This window comes from Narcine bancroftii, chromosome 7 (genome assembly GCF_036971445.1).
Source record: "Narcine bancroftii isolate sNarBan1 chromosome 7, sNarBan1.hap1, whole genome shotgun sequence".
Classification (NCBI taxonomy): domain Eukaryota; kingdom Metazoa; phylum Chordata; class Chondrichthyes; order Torpediniformes; family Narcinidae; genus Narcine; species Narcine bancroftii.
Window position 1 is genome coordinate 155,446,235 of NC_091475.1, and position 19,715 is coordinate 155,465,949.

The window sequence follows — 19,715 nt, forward strand, 5'->3', positions numbered from 1 at the left end:
GAGAAGATATATACGAGAAAAGAAGAACAGAGAAACAAGAAAGAAAAAGGAAGGAATGGTGGGATCTGGTATCCAGTTCATAGGATCTAATTCCTTTTCTTACTTCTATCTCTAGATAGGGAAAAGAACCAGGATGTAGAACTCAAACAGAATAGGTGCCCCCACATATTCAACCCTGCACTTTGCAAGTATGGCACTTCTTCCTTAAGTTGCAAGTAATTGTCTCCAGGGGAACACAACTCTGCATTTCCGCATTCCATCAGGCAATATCCAGAGGGGAATCAGACTTCCAAGTAACCGCAGTACATTTCCTGGTCACCATCAGTCCAATTTTAAGAAATTCTAATTGATGCTTGGACAGTTTCATTTTGGATTTTGTGTCCACAATATTTCCTAAGAGAAGCAATCCTGGACTTGGTGTTAATTGTTTCCCAATAATTTGATTTAATAAAATTCTAAAATTTTCCCAAAAGGGTTTCACTTTAGTGCTCGCCCAGGTGTAATGTAAAAAGGTTTCTGTTTTTTCACCACATCTGAAACATGTATCAGATATATTAGAATTTAATTTATGCAACTTCTGCGGGGTAAGATATAGCTGATGCAAAAAATTGCACCAATCTATATCTTACATTAATGCAATCCTGACATAAATCGGACCAGTTCTGATCACCAATACTAATATTCAAGTCTGATTCCCATCTTTGTTTTGATTTGTATAACTCCCACTTAGGAGTTCCTGACTGAAGTAGGGAATACATTGCTGATGTAAACTCTCTCCAACTTTATGCAGTTCAATTTCCACCCATGAACGCTTGTCCCTTCTGTCAAAGAGGGAAGTGACAATTTTCATCTGGGCTACCCAATAGTAATGTTTAAAATTTGGGAGTTGCAAACCCTCCATGTTATATTTCCAAGTTAATTTTTCCTTGGAGACTCTGGCTAACTTACCTTTCTAAAGAAACTTCCTAATTAACTTACTCAAATTCTGAAAAAACTTCTGTGGTAATGGTATTGGAAGTGTCTGAAAAAGGTATTGTATATCAGAAATATATTTATTTAAATATAATTACCATGTATTTCGGTATGCAAGTCGAATCGTGAAACCCAAAAGAACTCTCAAAAAAATGGGAGTCGACTTGTATGCCGGATATATTTTTGAGACCTTAAATTCAGCGCAAAATCCAATCCACACTAATCTTGCGTATAAGTCGATCCTTGGGGGAAAAAAAACCCAAAAAAACCTGACTGCAACAGATTTTCATTGAGATTTTTATTGAAAACAGCAACACAATTAACACCCTTCAAAATTCCTATCATTGCCTGAAAGCAACACACTTCTTCTTTGGCTTGGCTTCGCGGACGAAGATTAATGGAGGGGTAATGTCCACGTCAGCTGCAGGCTCGTTTGTGGCTGACAAGTCCGATGCAGGACAGGCAGACACGGTTGCAGCGGTTGCAAGGGAAAATTGGTTGGTTGGGGTTGGGTGTTGGGTTTTTCCTCCTTTGTCTTTTGTCAGTGAGGTGGGCTCTGCAATCTTCTTCAAAGGAGGTTGCTGCCCGCCGAACTGTGAGGCACCAAGATGCACGGTTTGAGGCGATATCAGCCCACTGGCGGTGGTCAATGTGGCAGGCACCAAGAGATTTCTTTAGGCAGTCCTTGTACCTCTTCTTTGGTGCACCTCTGTCTCAGTGGCCAGTGGAGAGCTCGCCATATAACATGATCTTGGGAAGGCGATGGTCCTCCATTCTGGAGACGTGACCTACCCAGCGCAGTTGGATCTTCAGCAGTGTGGATTCGATGCTGTCGGCCTCTGCCATCTCGAGTACTTCGATGTTGGTGATGAAGTCGCTCCAATGAATGTTGAGGATGGAGCAGAGCCCACGCTGGTGGAAGTGTTCTAGGAGCCGTAGGTGATGCCGGTAGAGGACCCATAATTCGGAGCCAAACAGGAGTGTGGGTATGACAACGGCTCTGTATACGCTAATCTTTGTGAGGTTTTTCAGTTGGTTGTTTTTCCAGACTCTTTTCCAGACTCTTTTCTCAAAGGCGCTATTTGCCTTGGCGAGTCTGTTGTCTATCTCGTTGTCGATCCTTGCATCCGATGAAATGGTGCAGCCGAGATAGGTAAACTGGTTGACTGTTTTGAGTTTTGTGTGCCCGACGGAGATGTGGTGGGGCTGGTAGTCATGGTGGGGAGTTGGCTGATGGAGGACCTCAGTTTTCTTCAGGCTGACTTCCAGGCCAAACATTTTGGCAGTTTCCGCAAAACAGGACGTCAAGTGCTGAAGAGCTGGCTCTGAATGGGCAACTAAAGCGGCATCGTCTGCAAAGAGTAGTTCACGGACAAGTTGCTCTTGTGTCTTGGTGTGAACTTGCAGGCGCCTCAGGTTTACAGTATTTACAGTTACACATTTAGAACCCCTCAAAATCACTCTCGCTCTCAAAGATGGTGGCAAGTACATCCATACTGTTTAAACAATCATTATATGGATCCCAGTCTGTATCTGATGAGTTGGTTTCAGCTTCATCGTCAGTGTCCCACAATAAATCATCTTCCATGCCATCAATTGCACAAGAGATACTGCATTTTTAAAAGGATTTTAATCACAGTCTCTACTTTAACTTTATCCCATTCCTTGAGCATGACATTACGCACCACATCAAGTGATGTAGTACGCATTGCCCCACCTTTTGTAAACTACTTTTCTGCACTCGACATCCATGTATTCCATCCCTCATGCACATGGTCTTTGAATAGCTTGTTCAAGCAGACATTGAGAGGTTGCAATTTAGACGTCAAACCACCTGGGATAACCTCCATGTAAGTATTATGTAGTGCTAATCAATTTTTAGTGTTCTCAGTTAAGTGGGTATGAAATTTATCTCATACCAGCAATCTCTGTTTGCATAAACCCCTTGGCCGCCTGTTCCACGCATTGCCAATCTATAGTTTTACACCATTTTCATCCATCCATCCTTTTTCATGAAATTGTACAAAAATACCTTCAGGGAATTTCATTCTCAGTTTAATTTTGCATTTGAAGATTACCATGGGTCTTAATTTTGTCCTGATGGCCATCCAGGATAACACTACTGTAAACCTGGTCCTTTCGTGGTCTGTATGTCTGGTTTGCACAGTCTTAACACCTTTCCATTCCATTTTTCTATTGCCCATCATGTTGAAATTCATTGGGGGGTTTCGTCCATGTTTCCAATATTTGCCAATGCAAACTGGTGTTTCTGCCAGTTTCGTATAATAAATTAAACTTCAACATTATGATCAAGATCTTTTGGTAGGATCTGTGCAATTTTTGTTTTTTTGTGTAATACCAGATTTTTCCTGTTCATGAAATGATTGCACCAGCCAACTGTAGTCTCAAAATTATCAATGAGATCTGGGTGCGACTTGGCTCAATGCAGTGCACATGTTATTTCACTTCAGGTGACTATGTAGCAATTTTGCCTCTGTTCATGTACTGATTCTGCAAGGTGATTTTCCAACTTTGGCCAAAGATATTGCCTTTCTGGTATTTTTCATAAAGTCTCTTCTTTCTTCCTCCAATTTCTTACCAACTTCTCATGGACATCAAATTTTCTCGCAGCAGCCCAGTGTTAGTTTTCTTGGACATTTCTATCACTTTCAACTTAAAGCTCGCTTTATATTTTCGTCGTAAGCTGCGTTGTGTCGATGGACCCTCCATGATAGCAATCAGCTCAAGCTAACTCCCAACAGATCTATGGGGGGTCGACGTAAAAGCTGGTCAACAGTCCATCTCAGGCATCATAAACTTTGCTGGGGGGGTGGGGGAGTCGACTTATATGCCATTCAATGTGGCACCTCAGGCAGGAAGAAAATGGGGGTCAACTTGTATGCTGGATATACCATAAAACCCTTAAAATGAGGCAGAAAAGACAGGTCTACTTGTATACTGATCCACTTGTATGCCGAAATATACGGTAACTCTTCCAATCAAAGTTAACGGAAGAGTTATCCATTTATTTAAGTCTTCCTCAACTTTTTTAAGCAAGGAGAGGTAATTCATTTTATACAAATTTTTCAAGTCATTATCTGTTTTATCCCCAAATACTTAATCCTATTCTTCACCCATCTAAGTTGTGTATTTATTTGACAATTTGTATAATCTCCATCAATTACTGGCATAATCTCACTCTTATCCCAATTTATTTTGTACCTAGAAACCCTCCCATAAACTTCCCATAATCTTCTGCAAAGAAGTCTCTGGTTTTCTCAGGTATATTAAAACATCATCTATGAACAGACTAATCTTATGTTCATCTTGGTCAACCCTGACCCCTTAATGTGTGGATCCCTTCAAATAATTTCTGCCAAAGATTTTATAGCCAATATGAAACGAGCAAGAGATAGATCTGGATAATGCAAATGTTGAAGATAATTGACCATTTGTCACAACTCTGACCTGAGGTTCATTATATAGGCCTTGAATCCAGTTTATAAAATTTTGACCTAGTCCAAATTTCTCCAGTACTTTAAATAGAAAATCCAACTCCAATCTATCAAAGGCCTTTTCTGCATCCAAGGCAACTGCCACATTTAATTCACCTCTTCTGGACCAAATAAATTATTCTGAGCAATCTTGTTACATTATCTGCTGATTGGCTTTTCTTAAAAATCTTGTTTGGTCTTTATTTAACAATTTTGGCAAAAATTTTGTCAATCTGTTTGCCAGAGCTTTGGCTATTATTTTATAGTCCGTATTCAACAACGAAATCGGCCTATATGAAGAAGGTTTCAATGGATCCATATTTTTTTGGGGGGGAATTACCGTTATTATTGCTGTTGAGAAAGAATCCGGCAAAGTATGTGATCCACCTGCTTGATTTAATATTTCAATAAAATGAGGCATTAATGAATCCGTATATTATACAAATTAATTTTTGTATAAAATTCCTGTGAAAACCCATTCTCACCAGGAGATCTATTAACATGCAATGAGTTCAATGCCTCCTCTATCTCCATTGAGTAAAAGAAGCATTAATTCCATCTACTCAGCCAAATCCAAATTTGGAAAAGCTCATTGTGATAAATAATCAATTATTTTATTAATATCTCCTTGGGATTTTGATTTATATAATTTAGAATAGAATGATTCGAAGGCCAGCTGTGTTCGGACTTGTAACAAACAAGGATTACAATATACTGCCCACCATTCCTTGTCTAACATAGGTGCGGATGCTATCTAACAGCCCCGATCTCTGTTACCAACAACTCCTCTAGTATTGTCACAATTCGCATCCTGGAGTGGAGCAATGTTCACCTCATGACCGGAGAACAGAGAGGAAGAACTACTGCACATAGTAGACTTTATAGAACAGTAAGCTGGAGGGTCCAGCCTAGATAATCACTAGGTGATAGATGGGGCCAGTGGTCAGGTGTGCTCTAATTGGGGTGGGGGGGGTGGAGTGGAGTACAACCTAGATTGGCATTGATATGACTTCCAACTAGGATCCAGATGGAGAGGTCAAGTTACCCTCCTCAATCGACTTTCCCACCAGGTTCCAGATGAAGAAGTCACATGGCCCTTCACAATACACATTCCTTCCAGGTTACTGATGGAGAGATCGCATGACCCTTTACAATCCACACTACAGGTGAGATAAAAACTAGAGGACATGGATTAACGTGAAAGGGGAAAAGTTTAAAGAGAGCTTTTGGCATATTGGCCTTCATAAATCAAAGTATTGGGATGTTATGTTAAAGTTGTATAAGACATTGGTGAGGCCAAATTTGGAGTATTGTATGGTCAGCTAACTACAGGAAAGATATCAACAAGATAGAAAGAGTGCAGAAAAGATTTACTAGGCTGTTGCCTGGATTCAGGAACTGAATTACAGGGAAAGGTTCACCAGGTTAGGACTTTATTCCCTGGAGTGTAGAAGTATGAGGGAAGATTTAATAGAGGTATTTAAAATTATGAGAGGAATAGACGGAGTAAACGTAGAGAGGCTTTTTCCACTGAGGTTTGGTGAGATACAAATTAGATGACATTCATTAAGGATGAAAGGGGAAATGTTGAGGGGAATTTCTTCACACAGATAGTGGTGGGAGTGTAGAATGAGCTGCCAGCTGAATTCATAAATGCAAGCTCAATTTCAACATTTAATAAAAAATTGAACAGATACATGGATGGGAGGGAAATGGAGGAAACAGTCTGGGTGCTGCTCAGTGCGACTATGAATAAAATTAATTTGGCCCAGACTAAAAGGGCTGAAGGGCCTGTTTTGTGCTGTAGTGTTCAATGGTTCTAATTAAAACAATAATTAATTAATTAGAAGGAAAATAAGAAATTCTAAATAAAGTTTTCCAAAAAGGTTTCATTGAGACCTGGTTTCACAATTAAACATGGAAATTTACTTCAGTGCTAGTCTAAAAGTAGATTCAATGTGTACAATGTGAGTCAGGCAGTTGGATAGAGGGTGGGGTGGGGGTGGGAAGGAGTAAGCATTCTGCACGCAATTTAGTATGTATGGAACATGTATATCATTAAAGCACAATAAAGGCCCTTCACCCATGAAGTTGTGTGGACCTATGTAAACCTACTCTACAACCATCTAATTTTTAACTAATGGGTCAACAGCTAACCAGAAATTTCAAGATTTTATTTTAACGATTATGCAAAGAACTGCAATTATCCCTTTTGTGGTCCTGACCTGTAAATGGTGTTAGAAGATTTAGCTGTGAACCATATCCGTGGACCTCCTATCTGTTGACGACCTTCCTACCATATGGTGATAGTACCAAGTACCATTTATTTGGATTCTGGATCTTGGATTCACATTCATAGATACTAAACAGAAATTGGCCTATCAATCTAGTGCAACCATTAGCCACCCATTAACACTAAATCTACATCAATCTCATCCTTGGTTACCCCATATTCTCATCAACTGTCCCCTGATTCTACCATTCAACTACACTCTCGTGGCAATTTTCAGTAAGCAACTGACCTCCCAATCTGTAATTCCATGGTGTATGGAGGGAAACTGGAGCACGCAATGGAAATCCACATAGTCACAGATAACGTGCAAACTCCACACAGACAGTAACTAAGGTCAGGATTGATCCCATGTCTCCTGCACTTTGAGGCAGCAGCTCCACTGTGCAGCCCTAAAGCACCCAATGCTCAGGAGTGAAATTTGAACCTATGCCTCAAGTCGAGACTACGACCTGACCACAACCTTTGCCTCAAGTCGAGACTACGACCTGACCACAACCTTTACTGATCTCTTTACTGACATTGACTCTTTTAAGTCTGAACATACCTTGCAATAGCATGTTTCCAGTTTTCTCATAAAATTGCATTCTGTTCACAGGAACTGCATCGGTGGCAGTAGCTGGCATACTGGCTGCATTGAGAATTACCAACAACAAACTTTCTGATCATACATTTGTCTTCCAAGGAGCTGGGGAGGTTGTATTGTATATTTATCTTTTTTATCATACCCCAGCTGGGGAGGTTGTATTGTATATTTATCTTTTTTATCATACCCCTTTGCTTTCTGAGATGTTGTTGTTGTTAATCTGCTGGTAATACATTGACCTGCTTGTTATCTGTAGCTTTTGCATCTCCTACAGGATTTATATGGTCATAAAGTCATACAAAAGTCTCTTTGGCTCACCTTGTCCATCAACTACCTATCTATTTACCAGTCCTCGGATCACAGCCTTCTATACTTTGGCAATTCAAGTGTTGGTCTTGATACTTAAATGTTGTGAAAGTTTCTATTTGCACCACTCCCTCAGGCAGCCTGCTTCAAAAACCAGACACCTCCTTCCATTTCCTCTTAATCTTTTAATCTTTAATTTAAATTTGATTGCAGGCACTTCTGCTATGGGGATAGATTTACGACTGTGAACTGGATCTGTTCCCTTCAATTTCAGGATGCTTTATCAGGTTTCTTATTCTTCTCTGCCCAAAGGAAAATAAGTCTAGCTGAGCCAGACTCTCCTCATACCCGAGATACTATCCAAGGCAATATCTTCTCCAGAACAATGACTCCTTTCCATACTGGGTGAAACAATCTGGAGCCAGCATTCCAGATGTTAACATGCCAATATTTTGTAAACCTGTACCATAACTTCCCTGCCCTGACTATGTCCCTGCTAATGAAGGCTAGCATCCAGTATGCCTTGGGTATGGTGCCAGAGGATTGAAGGGTAGTTTATGTGGTTCCATTGTTTAAAAAAGGCTGCAAAATTAATCCTGGAAATTATAGGATGGTGATCTTACATCAGTAGTAGGTAAATTATTGGAAGCTGTTTAAGAGATTGGTTATGCAATTATTTGGACAGCCAGAAACTGATTAGGGATAGTCAATGTGGCTTTGTGCGTGGTAGGTTGTGTTTAACCAATCAGAATTTTTTGAGGAGGTTATCAGGAAAGTTGATGAAGGAAAGGCTGTGGATGATGTCTATAGAGACTTTAGTAAGGCCTTTGACGAGGTTTTACATGGGAGGTTTAGACACTAGATATTCATGGTGAAGTAGTGAAGTGAATTCAACAATGGCCGGACAGGAGAAGCCTGAGAGTAGTGGTGAATGATTGCTTCTCAGACTGGAGGCCTGTGACTAGTGATGTTCCTCACGGATCAGTGCTGAGACCATTGTTGATCTGGATGATAATGTGGTAAATTGGATCATCAAATTTGCAGATGACAGTAAGATTGGAGGTGTCGTGAACAGCGAAGAAGGTTTTCAAAGCTTGCAGAGGGATCTGGACCAGCTGGAAAAATGGACTGAAAAATGGCAGATGCAATTTAATGCAGACAAGCGTGAGGTGTTGCATTTTGGAAGGACAAACCAAGAAAGGACATACACGGTAAATGGTAGGGAACTGAGAAGTGCGGTAGAACAGAGGGGTCTGGGAATACAGGTACGTAATTCCCTGAAAGTGGTGCCACAGGAGGAAAGGATTGTAAAGAGAGCTTTTGGCATATTGGCCTTCATAAATCAAAGTATTGAGTATTGGTGTTGGGATGTTATAGTAAAGATATATAAGACATTGGTGAGGCCAAATTTGGAGTATTGTGTGCAGGTTTGGTCACCTAACTACAGGAAAGATAACAATAAGATAGAAAGAATGCAGAGAAGATTTACTAGGATGTTGCCTGGACTTCAGGGAAAGGTTAAACAAGTTAGGACTTTATTCCCTGGAGCATAGAAAAATGAGGGGAGATCTGACAGAGGATTTAAAATTGTGTGGGGGATATACAGAGTAAATGTAGACAGGCATTTCCACTGAGGGTAGGTGTAGAGCTCGTCGAAAGAACCAAAGACTTGTTGATCCAAACCAAGGCTTTTATTAGCAAAAGACCGGAGCTCTTCACAGGTGGCCGACCAGTCCGGAATGATCCGACCTGGCTAGGGACACAACCCTTTAAGGCCCAGACAATAGGAGTGGCTTAGCTCTCAGCCAATCGCTGTAAGCACAGTCTAGGTACAGTAACTATATACACTATGTACATTGGTGATAGACCTGTACTATCACATTCACCCCTTCTTGGAGAATTGACCCTGGAAAAAAAAACAAAAACGAGGGAGAGAATGAAAGGAAGGGGTAGGTCAAGGACTGTAGCGGTCAGGGGGTCTGACCATCCGGCGTGACCGCCGTGGTGCTGGGATTGGGGTCACTGGAGTGGTGTTGCCAGCGGGCTCGTCGGGAGCGACTGCTCCGTCGCTCAATTCCCCAGTCGTTTTGTCGGCAGGGTGGCCCGGGTCATTGGGATGCTGTTGGTCCTTCTGTTGCGGCACGGGGCCTGGAGAAGGAGTTGGGGGGTTTTCTGGGTCTACCGCGTCCTGAGCTAGGTCCCGCACCGAAACAGTGTCCTCCCGCTCGTCTGGGAACTCCACGTATGCGTAATGTGGGTTCGCGTGGAGTAGAGTCACTCGGTCGACCAAGGGGTCGTTCTTTGAGTGCCGGACGTGGCGACGCAAAAGGACGGGGCCTGGGACGGTGAGCCATGCCGGTACAGTGGTTCCCGATTCGGATTTCCTCGGGAAAAGGAACATCCTTTTGTGGGGGGTGGCATTTGTTGCAGTACATAGGAGGGAGCGGATGGAGTGTAAAGCACTAGTGAGAACCTCCTGCCAGTGAGAGGTGGGGAGACCTTTAGACCGGAGAGCCAGTGTAACCGCTCTCCATATGGTGGCATTCTCCCTCTCGACCTGGCCATTACCGCGTAGGTTATAGCTCGTGGTCCTGCTTGAAGCAATACCACACTCCAGAAGGTACTGTTGCAGCTCTGCACTCATGAATGAGGACCCCCTATCACTGTGGATGGAATTGGGGTACCCGAAGATGGTGAAAATACTGTGAAGGGCCTGTATCACTGAGGTGGCAGTGGTGTCTTGGCAGGCTACAGCGAATGGGAAGCGGGAGTACTCGTCGATGGCCGTAAGGATGTAGGTATTAAGGTTGGTCGACGGTAGGGGCCCCTTAAAGTCTACACTAAGACGCTCGAAGGGGCGGGTGGCTTTGATAACGTGGGAGTTATCCGGACGGAAGAAGTGGGGCTTGCATTCAGCGCACACCGAACAGGCTCGGGTCATGGAGCGGATCTCCTCGACTGTGTAGGGTAAGTTGCGCGCCTTGACAAAGTGAGCAAACCTAGTGATCCCTGGATGACAGAGCGCCTCATGGAGTTTCCGTAGTCTGTCCATCTGTATGCTGGCGCACGTCCCCCTGGAGAGCGCGTCAGGCGGGTCGTTGAGCTTACCAGGCCGGTACAGGATGTCATAGTTAAAGGTGGAGAGTTCGATTCTCCATCTGGCGATTTTGTCGTTTTTTATCTTACCACGCTGGGTGTTGCTGAACATGAAGGAGACCGCGCGTTGATCAGTCAACAGTGTAAAGCGCCTCCCAGCGAGGTAATGTCTCCAACGACGCACCGCTTCAACTATGGCCTGGGCCTCCTTCTCAATCGAGGAGTGTCTACTCTCCGGACCCTGGAGGGTTCTGGAGAAGAAGGCTACAGGCCGGCCGGCCTGGTTCAAGGTGGCTGCCAGGGCGAAGTCGGATGCATCGCTCTCGACTTGAAACGGGACAGACTCATCGATCGCGTGCAGCGTCGCAGCAACGATGTCAGATTTGATTCGATCGAAAGTCGCTGTGGCTTCGGTCGAGAGGGGAAAAGAGGTGGTCTTGATAAGAGGACGCGCCTTGTCGGCGTAGTTTGGAACCCATTGGGCGTAGCCTTGGTTTGGATCAACAAGTCTTTGGTTCTTTCGACGAGCTCTACAATTTTATTAGCAAAAGACCGGAGCTCTTCACAGGTGGCCGACCAGTCCGGAATGATCCGACCTGGCTAGGGACACAACCCTTTAAGGCCCAGACAATAGGAGTGGCTTAGCTCTCAGCCAATCGCTGTAAGCACAGTCTAGGTACAGTAACTATATACACCATGTACATTGGTGATAGACCTGTACTATCACAGTAGGTGAGATACAAACCAGAGGACATGGGTTAAGGGTGAAAAAAGTTTAAGGGGAACTTCTTCACACAGAGAGTGGTGGGAGTGTGGAACAAGCTTCCAGCTGTTGGTGAATGTAGGTTCAATTTTAATATTTAAGAAGAATTTGGACAGGTACATGAATGAGAGAGATATGGAGGGCTATGGACTGGGTGCAGGTTAATGGGGCTAGGCAAAAGAAGGTTTGGCATGGACTGGAAGGGCTGAAGGGGCCTGTTTCTGTGCTGTGATTTTCTATGGTTCTATGTTGCTTCCATCAGGGATTTTTGAACAGGTAACTTGCTTTCCCAATTTCACATCAGTTTTGAATGTTAAGACTTGTGCTTTGAAATGTACCCATTGGCTCAATGAGTGGGCACATCTTCTGTCCATTCAATATTGCGAAAACCATCATCCTGACTTTTAGCATCAAATGTTGGGAAAAAGTTAAAACTTCACCATTTGCTTTCAATTTTTTTTGTAATTGGCCTCAATAGGTAATTTGTTTTAACATGTCAAAAATCCCTCAAATGCCATGTAAAATTCTGATGCATCCAAAATCAGCTTTTAAAAAAATATTCTATACGTTGTTGTGTGTAGAAGTTGTTGGTCTGCTATGAAAAATAGTCCATTTTTCTGATTCTCTCATTTGAAAGTGAACATTTAATGACAAAATAGTCATCCTAATTTGGAAATAAATGTGAGGTCTATGGCCACATATCCTCCACGACCACACTCACCACTGGCTCTCCTTAAGGATATGCATTCAGTCCCTTACCATACTCCCTTTGCATCCATGACTGTACAAATAAATATTGCTCCAACTCCATCTTCAATTAGCCAATGACCTGACAGTATTGGGCCAGGTTTCAAATAAGGATACAGGCCCTTCAGCCAATACCCCTACTCCACAATCAACTCCTACTCCTCCCTGCTTCAGTCAAATTGTTTTGTGTTGTGCTGCCAATAAGTGGTAATTCTTCCACGCTCACAGGAAAAAGGAATCTCAGGGTTGTATGTGATATCATGTATGTACTCTGATAATAAATCTGAAATCTAAAACCCTATAATTTTCTTGCATCCAAATGCCTATCCAAGAGGTTTTTTTAAATGTCACCATTTTATTAGAGTCTACCACACCCCCAGCAAAGCCATCCAGGCCCTCACCACTCTGTTTTTTAAAAAAAAAAGATACCTCTGATATCTCCCCTAAACTTCCCTCACCTTTAAGGGATAGACAGTGGTATTAGCTTTTGCCCTGACAAAAAGGTGCTGGCTATCCACTCTATCTATGCCTTTCATAATATTATACAGCTCTAAGTTGTCTATCATCGTCAGATGCTCCAAAGAGAAAAGCCCTTGCTCACTCACCCTTTCCTCAAAAGACATCTTTTCTAATCCAGGCAAATCTCCTCTGCACCCATCAAAAGTTTTCACATCCTTTCTACAATGAGTCAACCGCAACTAACCAAAATGCTGTAGCCAGATTTTTATAGAGCTGCAACAGTACCTTGCAACTCTTGACTTCAATCCTCCAACTTATGAAGATCAGTAGACCATAAACCTCATTAACTACCCTATCAATTTTAAATTTAAATTTTGTGTGACAAGTTCAAGTGATGTATGGACTTGGACTCCAAGATCCTTCTGTTCTTTCACACTGCCTCGATTCCTGTCATTAACGTTGAACTCTGCCTTCACGTTCTTCCCAATTGTGTCATGTCACACTTTTCCAGGTCGGAAAAACAAGAATAAAACGCTAAGAGACATTGCCCAAACCTTTAGGATTACCAAAATCAACTGGGGTATCATTCAGAAGAAAGCCTCTGTATTTCTGTTCATGAAGTCTTCTATGGACCAATAGTCATTGACCACACTCACACTTGCCTTCTGAAGAGTGTTTCTGATCTATCCGATATGCATTTGGGGATTTTTCTTCATTATGATGAGAATTCTTCTGCCATCAGCGGTAGAGATCTTTCTTGGAATACCAGTCCTTTGTGATTACTGAGCTCACCAGTACACACTTTCTTCTTACTGATGTTCCAAACAGTTGATTTTGGTAATCAAAAGGTTTGAGCGATGTCTCTTACTGGTTTATTCTTGTTTTTCAGCCCCCTAATGGCTTCTTTGACTTTCATTGGCACATCTTTGGCTCTCATGTTGAAAAATGGCAACTACAGACTCCAAAGTTGATTAAAAGCTTAGAAGCAAGCCTAGCTCTCTTATACCTGCACCAATGAAGCAATTAAACATACCTGAGTACTCACAAACACCTGTGGTTCCCTGAAATGAGGGAACTATGTATTTAAAAAAAAAGTATAGAAATAAGCTTGAATAATATCTGGAATGTGCACTTTAATTACATGTGAATTGTTTGATTGCAAATTTAAAACTGTGGATCACAGGGACAAATAAAGGAATAAAATGGACTTTATCAACATCTCCCAATGCCTAGCCAATGGGTACAAGTTTTAAGAGTTTAATACATGAACCAAAAGGCTTAAAGGCAGATTCTTCCCTGTAGCCATCAGGCTCCTGAATTAATCCCATATGAGTGCTATCAATGCTGCCCTTGCTTGGTGCTAATTGATCTTTTTCATTGTAATCTTATACTCTGTAAATTGTGTTGTTTACACAGCTCTTATGAATGTTAGAGATAACCTGTCAGTCTGTTCGTAGAAGAACTCTCCTCACAAATTGACTTGAACCTTGTTGATGTGTCACAGGCAGCCATGGGAATTGCACATCTCACTATGATGGCAATGGAAAAAGAAGGAACCCCAAAGCACGAAGCACTAAAGAAGATTTGGATGGTGGACTCAAAAGGCCTTATTGTTAAGGTAGTAATACTTTGTCACTAAAATTTTAACAACATATTTATTTTTAATATTTAAGGAGGAAAACCATGCAATTAAAATACCACTGTGTTTAAGCAATCTTGAACCAGGTTGGTTTCAGCAACAAGTTGCCATCCCAGTTACAGATTTGAGTCACAAGTTCTCAATCCCCCAAAATAAGTGGTTTGCCGGTGTGTGTGTTTAGTATGTCAAGTATTTTTTAATTAATTCATGATTTCCTGCGTCACTGGAAGTGCAGTATTTTCACTGTCCCTACTTCTTGCACAGATGGTGGTGAGCCACTAGTTTGTGTGTGTGCGTGTCTGAAGGTACTCTCCTTGTGCTATATGGGTATTGGGTAAGAAGGTGAAAATATGATAAAGGATCAACCACTTATTCCCAAACAACGATGCGGTCATACTGAAATTGAAGGAAGCCTCGAGCTGGTAACTTTGCCATGCATTTGCTGCCCGTGAACCTCTGCATTAAAGTTTGCAGACTGGGAGCTTTTGCTAACAAAGCCTTGGCAAGCTTCTTGCTTCAGAGATGGAGTGAGCTTTTAAGATGATGTTTGTGCTGGCAGTCATGAGGCTACTTATTCTAGATGATGTTGAAGTGTATGAATGCTTTTGAAACTGTACATAGCCAGATTACTAGAGACTGTTCAATCTTAATCCTGATGTGTAGCTGGAAAGGATCTGGGAAGCAAATTAATTCTGATGGAATATTCACCCTCTGACCTGCTTTAATGGCTGTAGTGTCTGTGGGACTGGTCCATTTGTTTCTGTTCAGTGAAAATGCTCAAGTTTTTCATGAGTGAGATCCAGCAAATGCAGGTAGTGTTTTTGTTTTCAGTGGAGAATTTTCTTCCTGTCTGTTTGATAGCATGAATGTTACTAGTTCAAAACTATTGTTGCACAAGTCCATAAATTGCTTCAAGAAACAAATAGAACTGAACACCAGGTGTCTGCAGAATGATAATCAGATGGCTTCTGCACAAGTCTCTGCATTGTGCAATGGCTCGATCAGTACCATCATTTGTGACTGTCTCAGGATTATCTGAATAAGTTTGTTTGCTGGATGAGAGAAATAATGCACTTGAAACTCCTTCAGAATTCTCTCGTTGAAATGCCTCGTGATTATATTTGTGCATTGGCTGGTCTCAGCACTTACAACATGGAGATTAACTCATTGGTGGCCAATGGAGGGCAGCTGGTGTAACCAGCAAAATGTTTCTTTGAACTCCTTATAAAAAGGAAATTGGTGATATGCAGTGATCCTTGGAAATTCAGATTTTCTGTTAAGGAGTTTGAAACAGGCCCTTCAGCCTAACTTGCCCACGCCAACCAAAGCACGCCACCCACCTGCATTTGGCCTATATCTCTCTAAACCCATTCTCTCCATGCATAAAATGTATGTTCGCTGCATGACTATGCAACAGTTCATATTTAACCAGAACCATAAGTGATATTGTAGAAATCGATTACTCCTTAATTGTATTGCACACGATTTCAATGCCCTTTTTAACAAATTAGCTTTTGCCAAGTCTGAAATACAAATTAGTGTAGTAAATATATGACAATTCAAGTGTTTTTTTCTTCAGAAAATCTGGTCAGTTTGTTACATTGCACCTATGAAGTTGGATGATATGGTCACATTATCCATCTATATCTTCTATTCAATCATTCTCTACTTCTCTTTGTCATTTTTTCCTGTCTTTTTGTAATGCTTCACAGGTCCCTTCCCACTAATTTTCATGCTCTTCCTTTGCATGTAATTAACACCAAGGCCGATACTGTTCCACAAATGATCTTTCATCTTCAACCCCTGACGTGAGCCATTCTCCCCTATTGCTATAATAAACTCTTCCTGTGAAAATGACCTGACTCCTTCATCCTATCTTTTCCCTGTGGAATTAGTTGGGCTTCATGTATAACATTAATAACAGTCTGCTTTATTGTATCCTTGTGCAGGGAAGAAGCCATCTGACCCATGAAAAGCAGATGTTTGCTCAGGATCATCCACCAATAAAAAGCCTGGAGGAAATTGTTCAGAAGGTTAAGCCAACTGCTTTAATAGGTATGTTTAAATGATTCATGGACATTTAGTTTCAAGCTTAAATGACATACTCCAATAACAAGCTACATTAAATTAAAAAAAAAGATTTTCAAATTTTCAGAAACTAGCTTAAGTCATATAACTGGGTAATGTTTTTAAAGAAAAATGTAAATGTTTCAAGTTAAATCACAAGGATAGACGGGTTTTTCTGAGGCCCAGTTCATTCAGCTATTACTGTAAAATCAGAACTGGGTCTAATTGTGTATATCAGAATGTGTGTATGCTGTTAATCAAGTCACACACAAGATTTGTTCCTATAATTCCCATTGTTGAATGAAATGGTGACATAAATATTAATATCAAAAATTTAAACAAAATGAATATAGTCCACTTTTTAAATAAAGCATGCTCGGATTAACTTAATGCATGTTATTTTCTTATTTAATGATTTATTTAAATCACTAATAAAAAATGTTTAAATTCTGGTCAAAGGAACAGGCACATATCATTTACCATTATGAAACAGCTGAATTATCACAGAAACTTCATGCTTTGTCACCACTCAATTGTCAAATGCTTGTATTTTATACTTCAGTAACATTTGCTGGCACTCTCTAGCAACATCATCATCTGCTAGAGAAGTAGTCTTCACAAACTGAATCCAGCTCATTAAAGGACCACATTCTTTAAAAATGGAAGTGATATATTTAAGTATTTTGTGCTAAAGACCCATATCCATAAATTTACCAAAGAACACACTATACAAGTGGACCACAGGTGCTCTCTCTGATTTCCAGTGTTAGAAGATGGAGCTCTTCAAAAGGTTAGAATTATCAGATCCAGGAGTAAGTTGCTACTTCTGGTCTGAGATCTAAACCTTTTGTGTTCAAAGTGATTGAAGTGAATTATGACATTCATTTGTTTTTAATAAAAGCAGTCAGCCAAAAAAAAAAGACTCAAATATGTCTCTCTAATTTTTAGACTGTGTCCCTGTAATATTTATTTCATGCCATTAGGCTTTGTTACTGGTTCTTGATTGAAATTAGTATTTCACTGTGACATGCTCCCCTTATTCCTCATCCTGCCATTCCATCATCCGTTGAACAGGATCTGCATGTATGTTCTGTCGGACCAGATGTTAATTTCCCTTATTGAACTCCTGAGACTTGCTGCCTCGACTCTGCAGGGTAGCCAAGTGAGTGGTGGCATCTTCTGGGTTATCAAGTGGGTGCCTTCCTTCCTCAGTTTTCGCTGATAGACCCACGACACCTCCGGAGGGTTTTAGGAAGTTGAATGAGACCATACACCTCTGAATAGTGAAGATCTCATTATGAAATCTTCACTACTCAGATTCCATAAATTCCATATTGATATTGACAACTAATGGGACAGAAGCACTGAATTAAAATAATGCACATATTCCTTTTTAAAAAAAAAAAATTGAATTTCTTGACAACTCATGGAAGGAAAGTTAATTGACAAGTTTATAACTCTTGCTGGGCTCTGAAAAGAACCCATATGGTTTCCTGATCTCAGAATTAGGCTTGCATTGTAGTTAACAAGAGACAGACAAGGCAGTTCCAATTTAAGAAACATATGCAAAGGAGCACAAATTGGCAAAACCTATACTATAGCATTCCAATAACCTGAAAATGATTAAACTTTGGAATAATACATTTAACTTCATGGAAATTTTAGTGAAGTTGTATTATTGTGTGTTGAGTTTTATTGTTAAATGACTAAAGTTAATAAATAAAACATTTTTACTTTCAGATTCAAGTTAATATTATTGGAGATTGATTGGCGGAAGTCATGAAACCCATGTCAAGTCACTTCAGGGGTGTGGCTTGAAATCCCAGCAATTTTCACAATTTGACACTTGCAGCCAAGGGAATAGTCAAAGGGTAGCTTTTTCCATCTAGTCCCCTCTGTTTCCTCTGCTCATGGGTGGCTGCATTGGAATTTCCATTTCCTTCAATGCCAATGTAACTGTGAAAGCTTGTACCCACGTATGAGATTCCAGTAAAGTCCATGCCAGTGGTAGAGTTACATAGATGAAGGTGAGAGAAGAGGATTGTTGTGAGAGTCAGCATAGACTTGATAGAATGAATGACCTTTTGTATTGAAAAGAGAATGAAGAAATTTACAAAAAAATCACGATTGTGTCTGGGTCTCATACTTCATATGAATTGATTAGTACATGGGAAGAGGCAGCTAAAATCCATACAAATCAAGCAATCTACCAAGCAGTTCTTCTCTAGGCCACACAAATTTAGCAGGGAGCCATTTTATGTTTTAACTCCGACTTTTAATCTTTTAATGCATTAATGTGTTATCATTTCAGTTAAGGCAAATTGAAACGAACTTTTAAATCTTATGCACCCTATCTAATCATGAAACTACATACAACAAAAGTTTTCTTTGAGTTACACTTAAAATTTTGCATTATGAAGTTCTGCACGATTTAAAATTATTTCTATTAAAAAAAGCTCAAAATCTCCATTCCTTTATTGTGAGCTGAAATGTCATTTGAACGTATCTATTCTGCTGAAAAAGGGCCAGAAACCAGTTTTGTCGATCTCTGGTGATGTATTCTGAGCACATTTTTTGTTGTTTGAATACATTTCATGTTTCCTATGAATTGGAAATTGGCTTTAAGAAATTTTTTTTTTTTTTCCCAGTTTATACAAGGCTTTATTACTAAATCTAAAGCTGAATTCACACTACAATATGCAAGCCCTTCCCAATTATACTTATCAACGCCTGGACTGGTCCCAACTGCCGAAGCGAGGCAACGACTGCACACTTGTAGTAGGTTGTCGGGCCGCTGGTAGCAGCTTCTCTACCTCCCTCGACTGGGACGTTAGCTGGACTCTTGAAGTTCTTCTTGCTGAGAGATATAGCCACCTCTTCTAGAGTCTCTCGCTTTAAGATATTTCATGACAACCTTGTTTCCTGATGTATTCTATTTGCTTGATATTATTATCATAATGCCAACTAATTACTTACTGACAGAAATATCAGTCAATATGTCATAACTTGCAATATTCTTCATTAATTCATTTGAACAAAGAGTACATCACTCTGAAAGCAGTAAGCTGTGTGTGTCTCTCCCATAATATATGTTGAAAATCATCTATTATAAATGTATCTATACAAAACCAAGTTGTCAGTAATCCCTGTCCAGATTGAGGGATGTGTGAGCAGCTGACTACAGAGACTTGGAATCATTTGCAAACTCAGGGCATGTATCTTCTGAGATTCGTTTCTCCTGCCAGATTTTTCAACTTCCTACCATGATTTTTTTTTTTGCTTTTTTTTTTCCCCCT

General features: G+C 40.7%; 1 protein-coding gene across 1 annotated transcript in view; it reads left to right on the forward strand.

Moving 5' to 3' along the window:
* The window catches only part of LOC138739245 (NADP-dependent malic enzyme-like), a 130,244-nt gene that overhangs the window by 102,704 nt on the left and 7,825 nt on the right, over positions 1–19,715 (forward strand). The window contains exons 8-10 of the mRNA XM_069890903.1: positions 7,355–7,452; positions 14,218–14,331; positions 16,302–16,407. Of these exons, the coding sequence (XP_069747004.1) occupies positions 7,355–7,452; positions 14,218–14,331; positions 16,302–16,407 (318 nt within the window). The remainder of the gene's footprint in view (positions 1–7,354; positions 7,453–14,217; positions 14,332–16,301; positions 16,408–19,715) is intronic.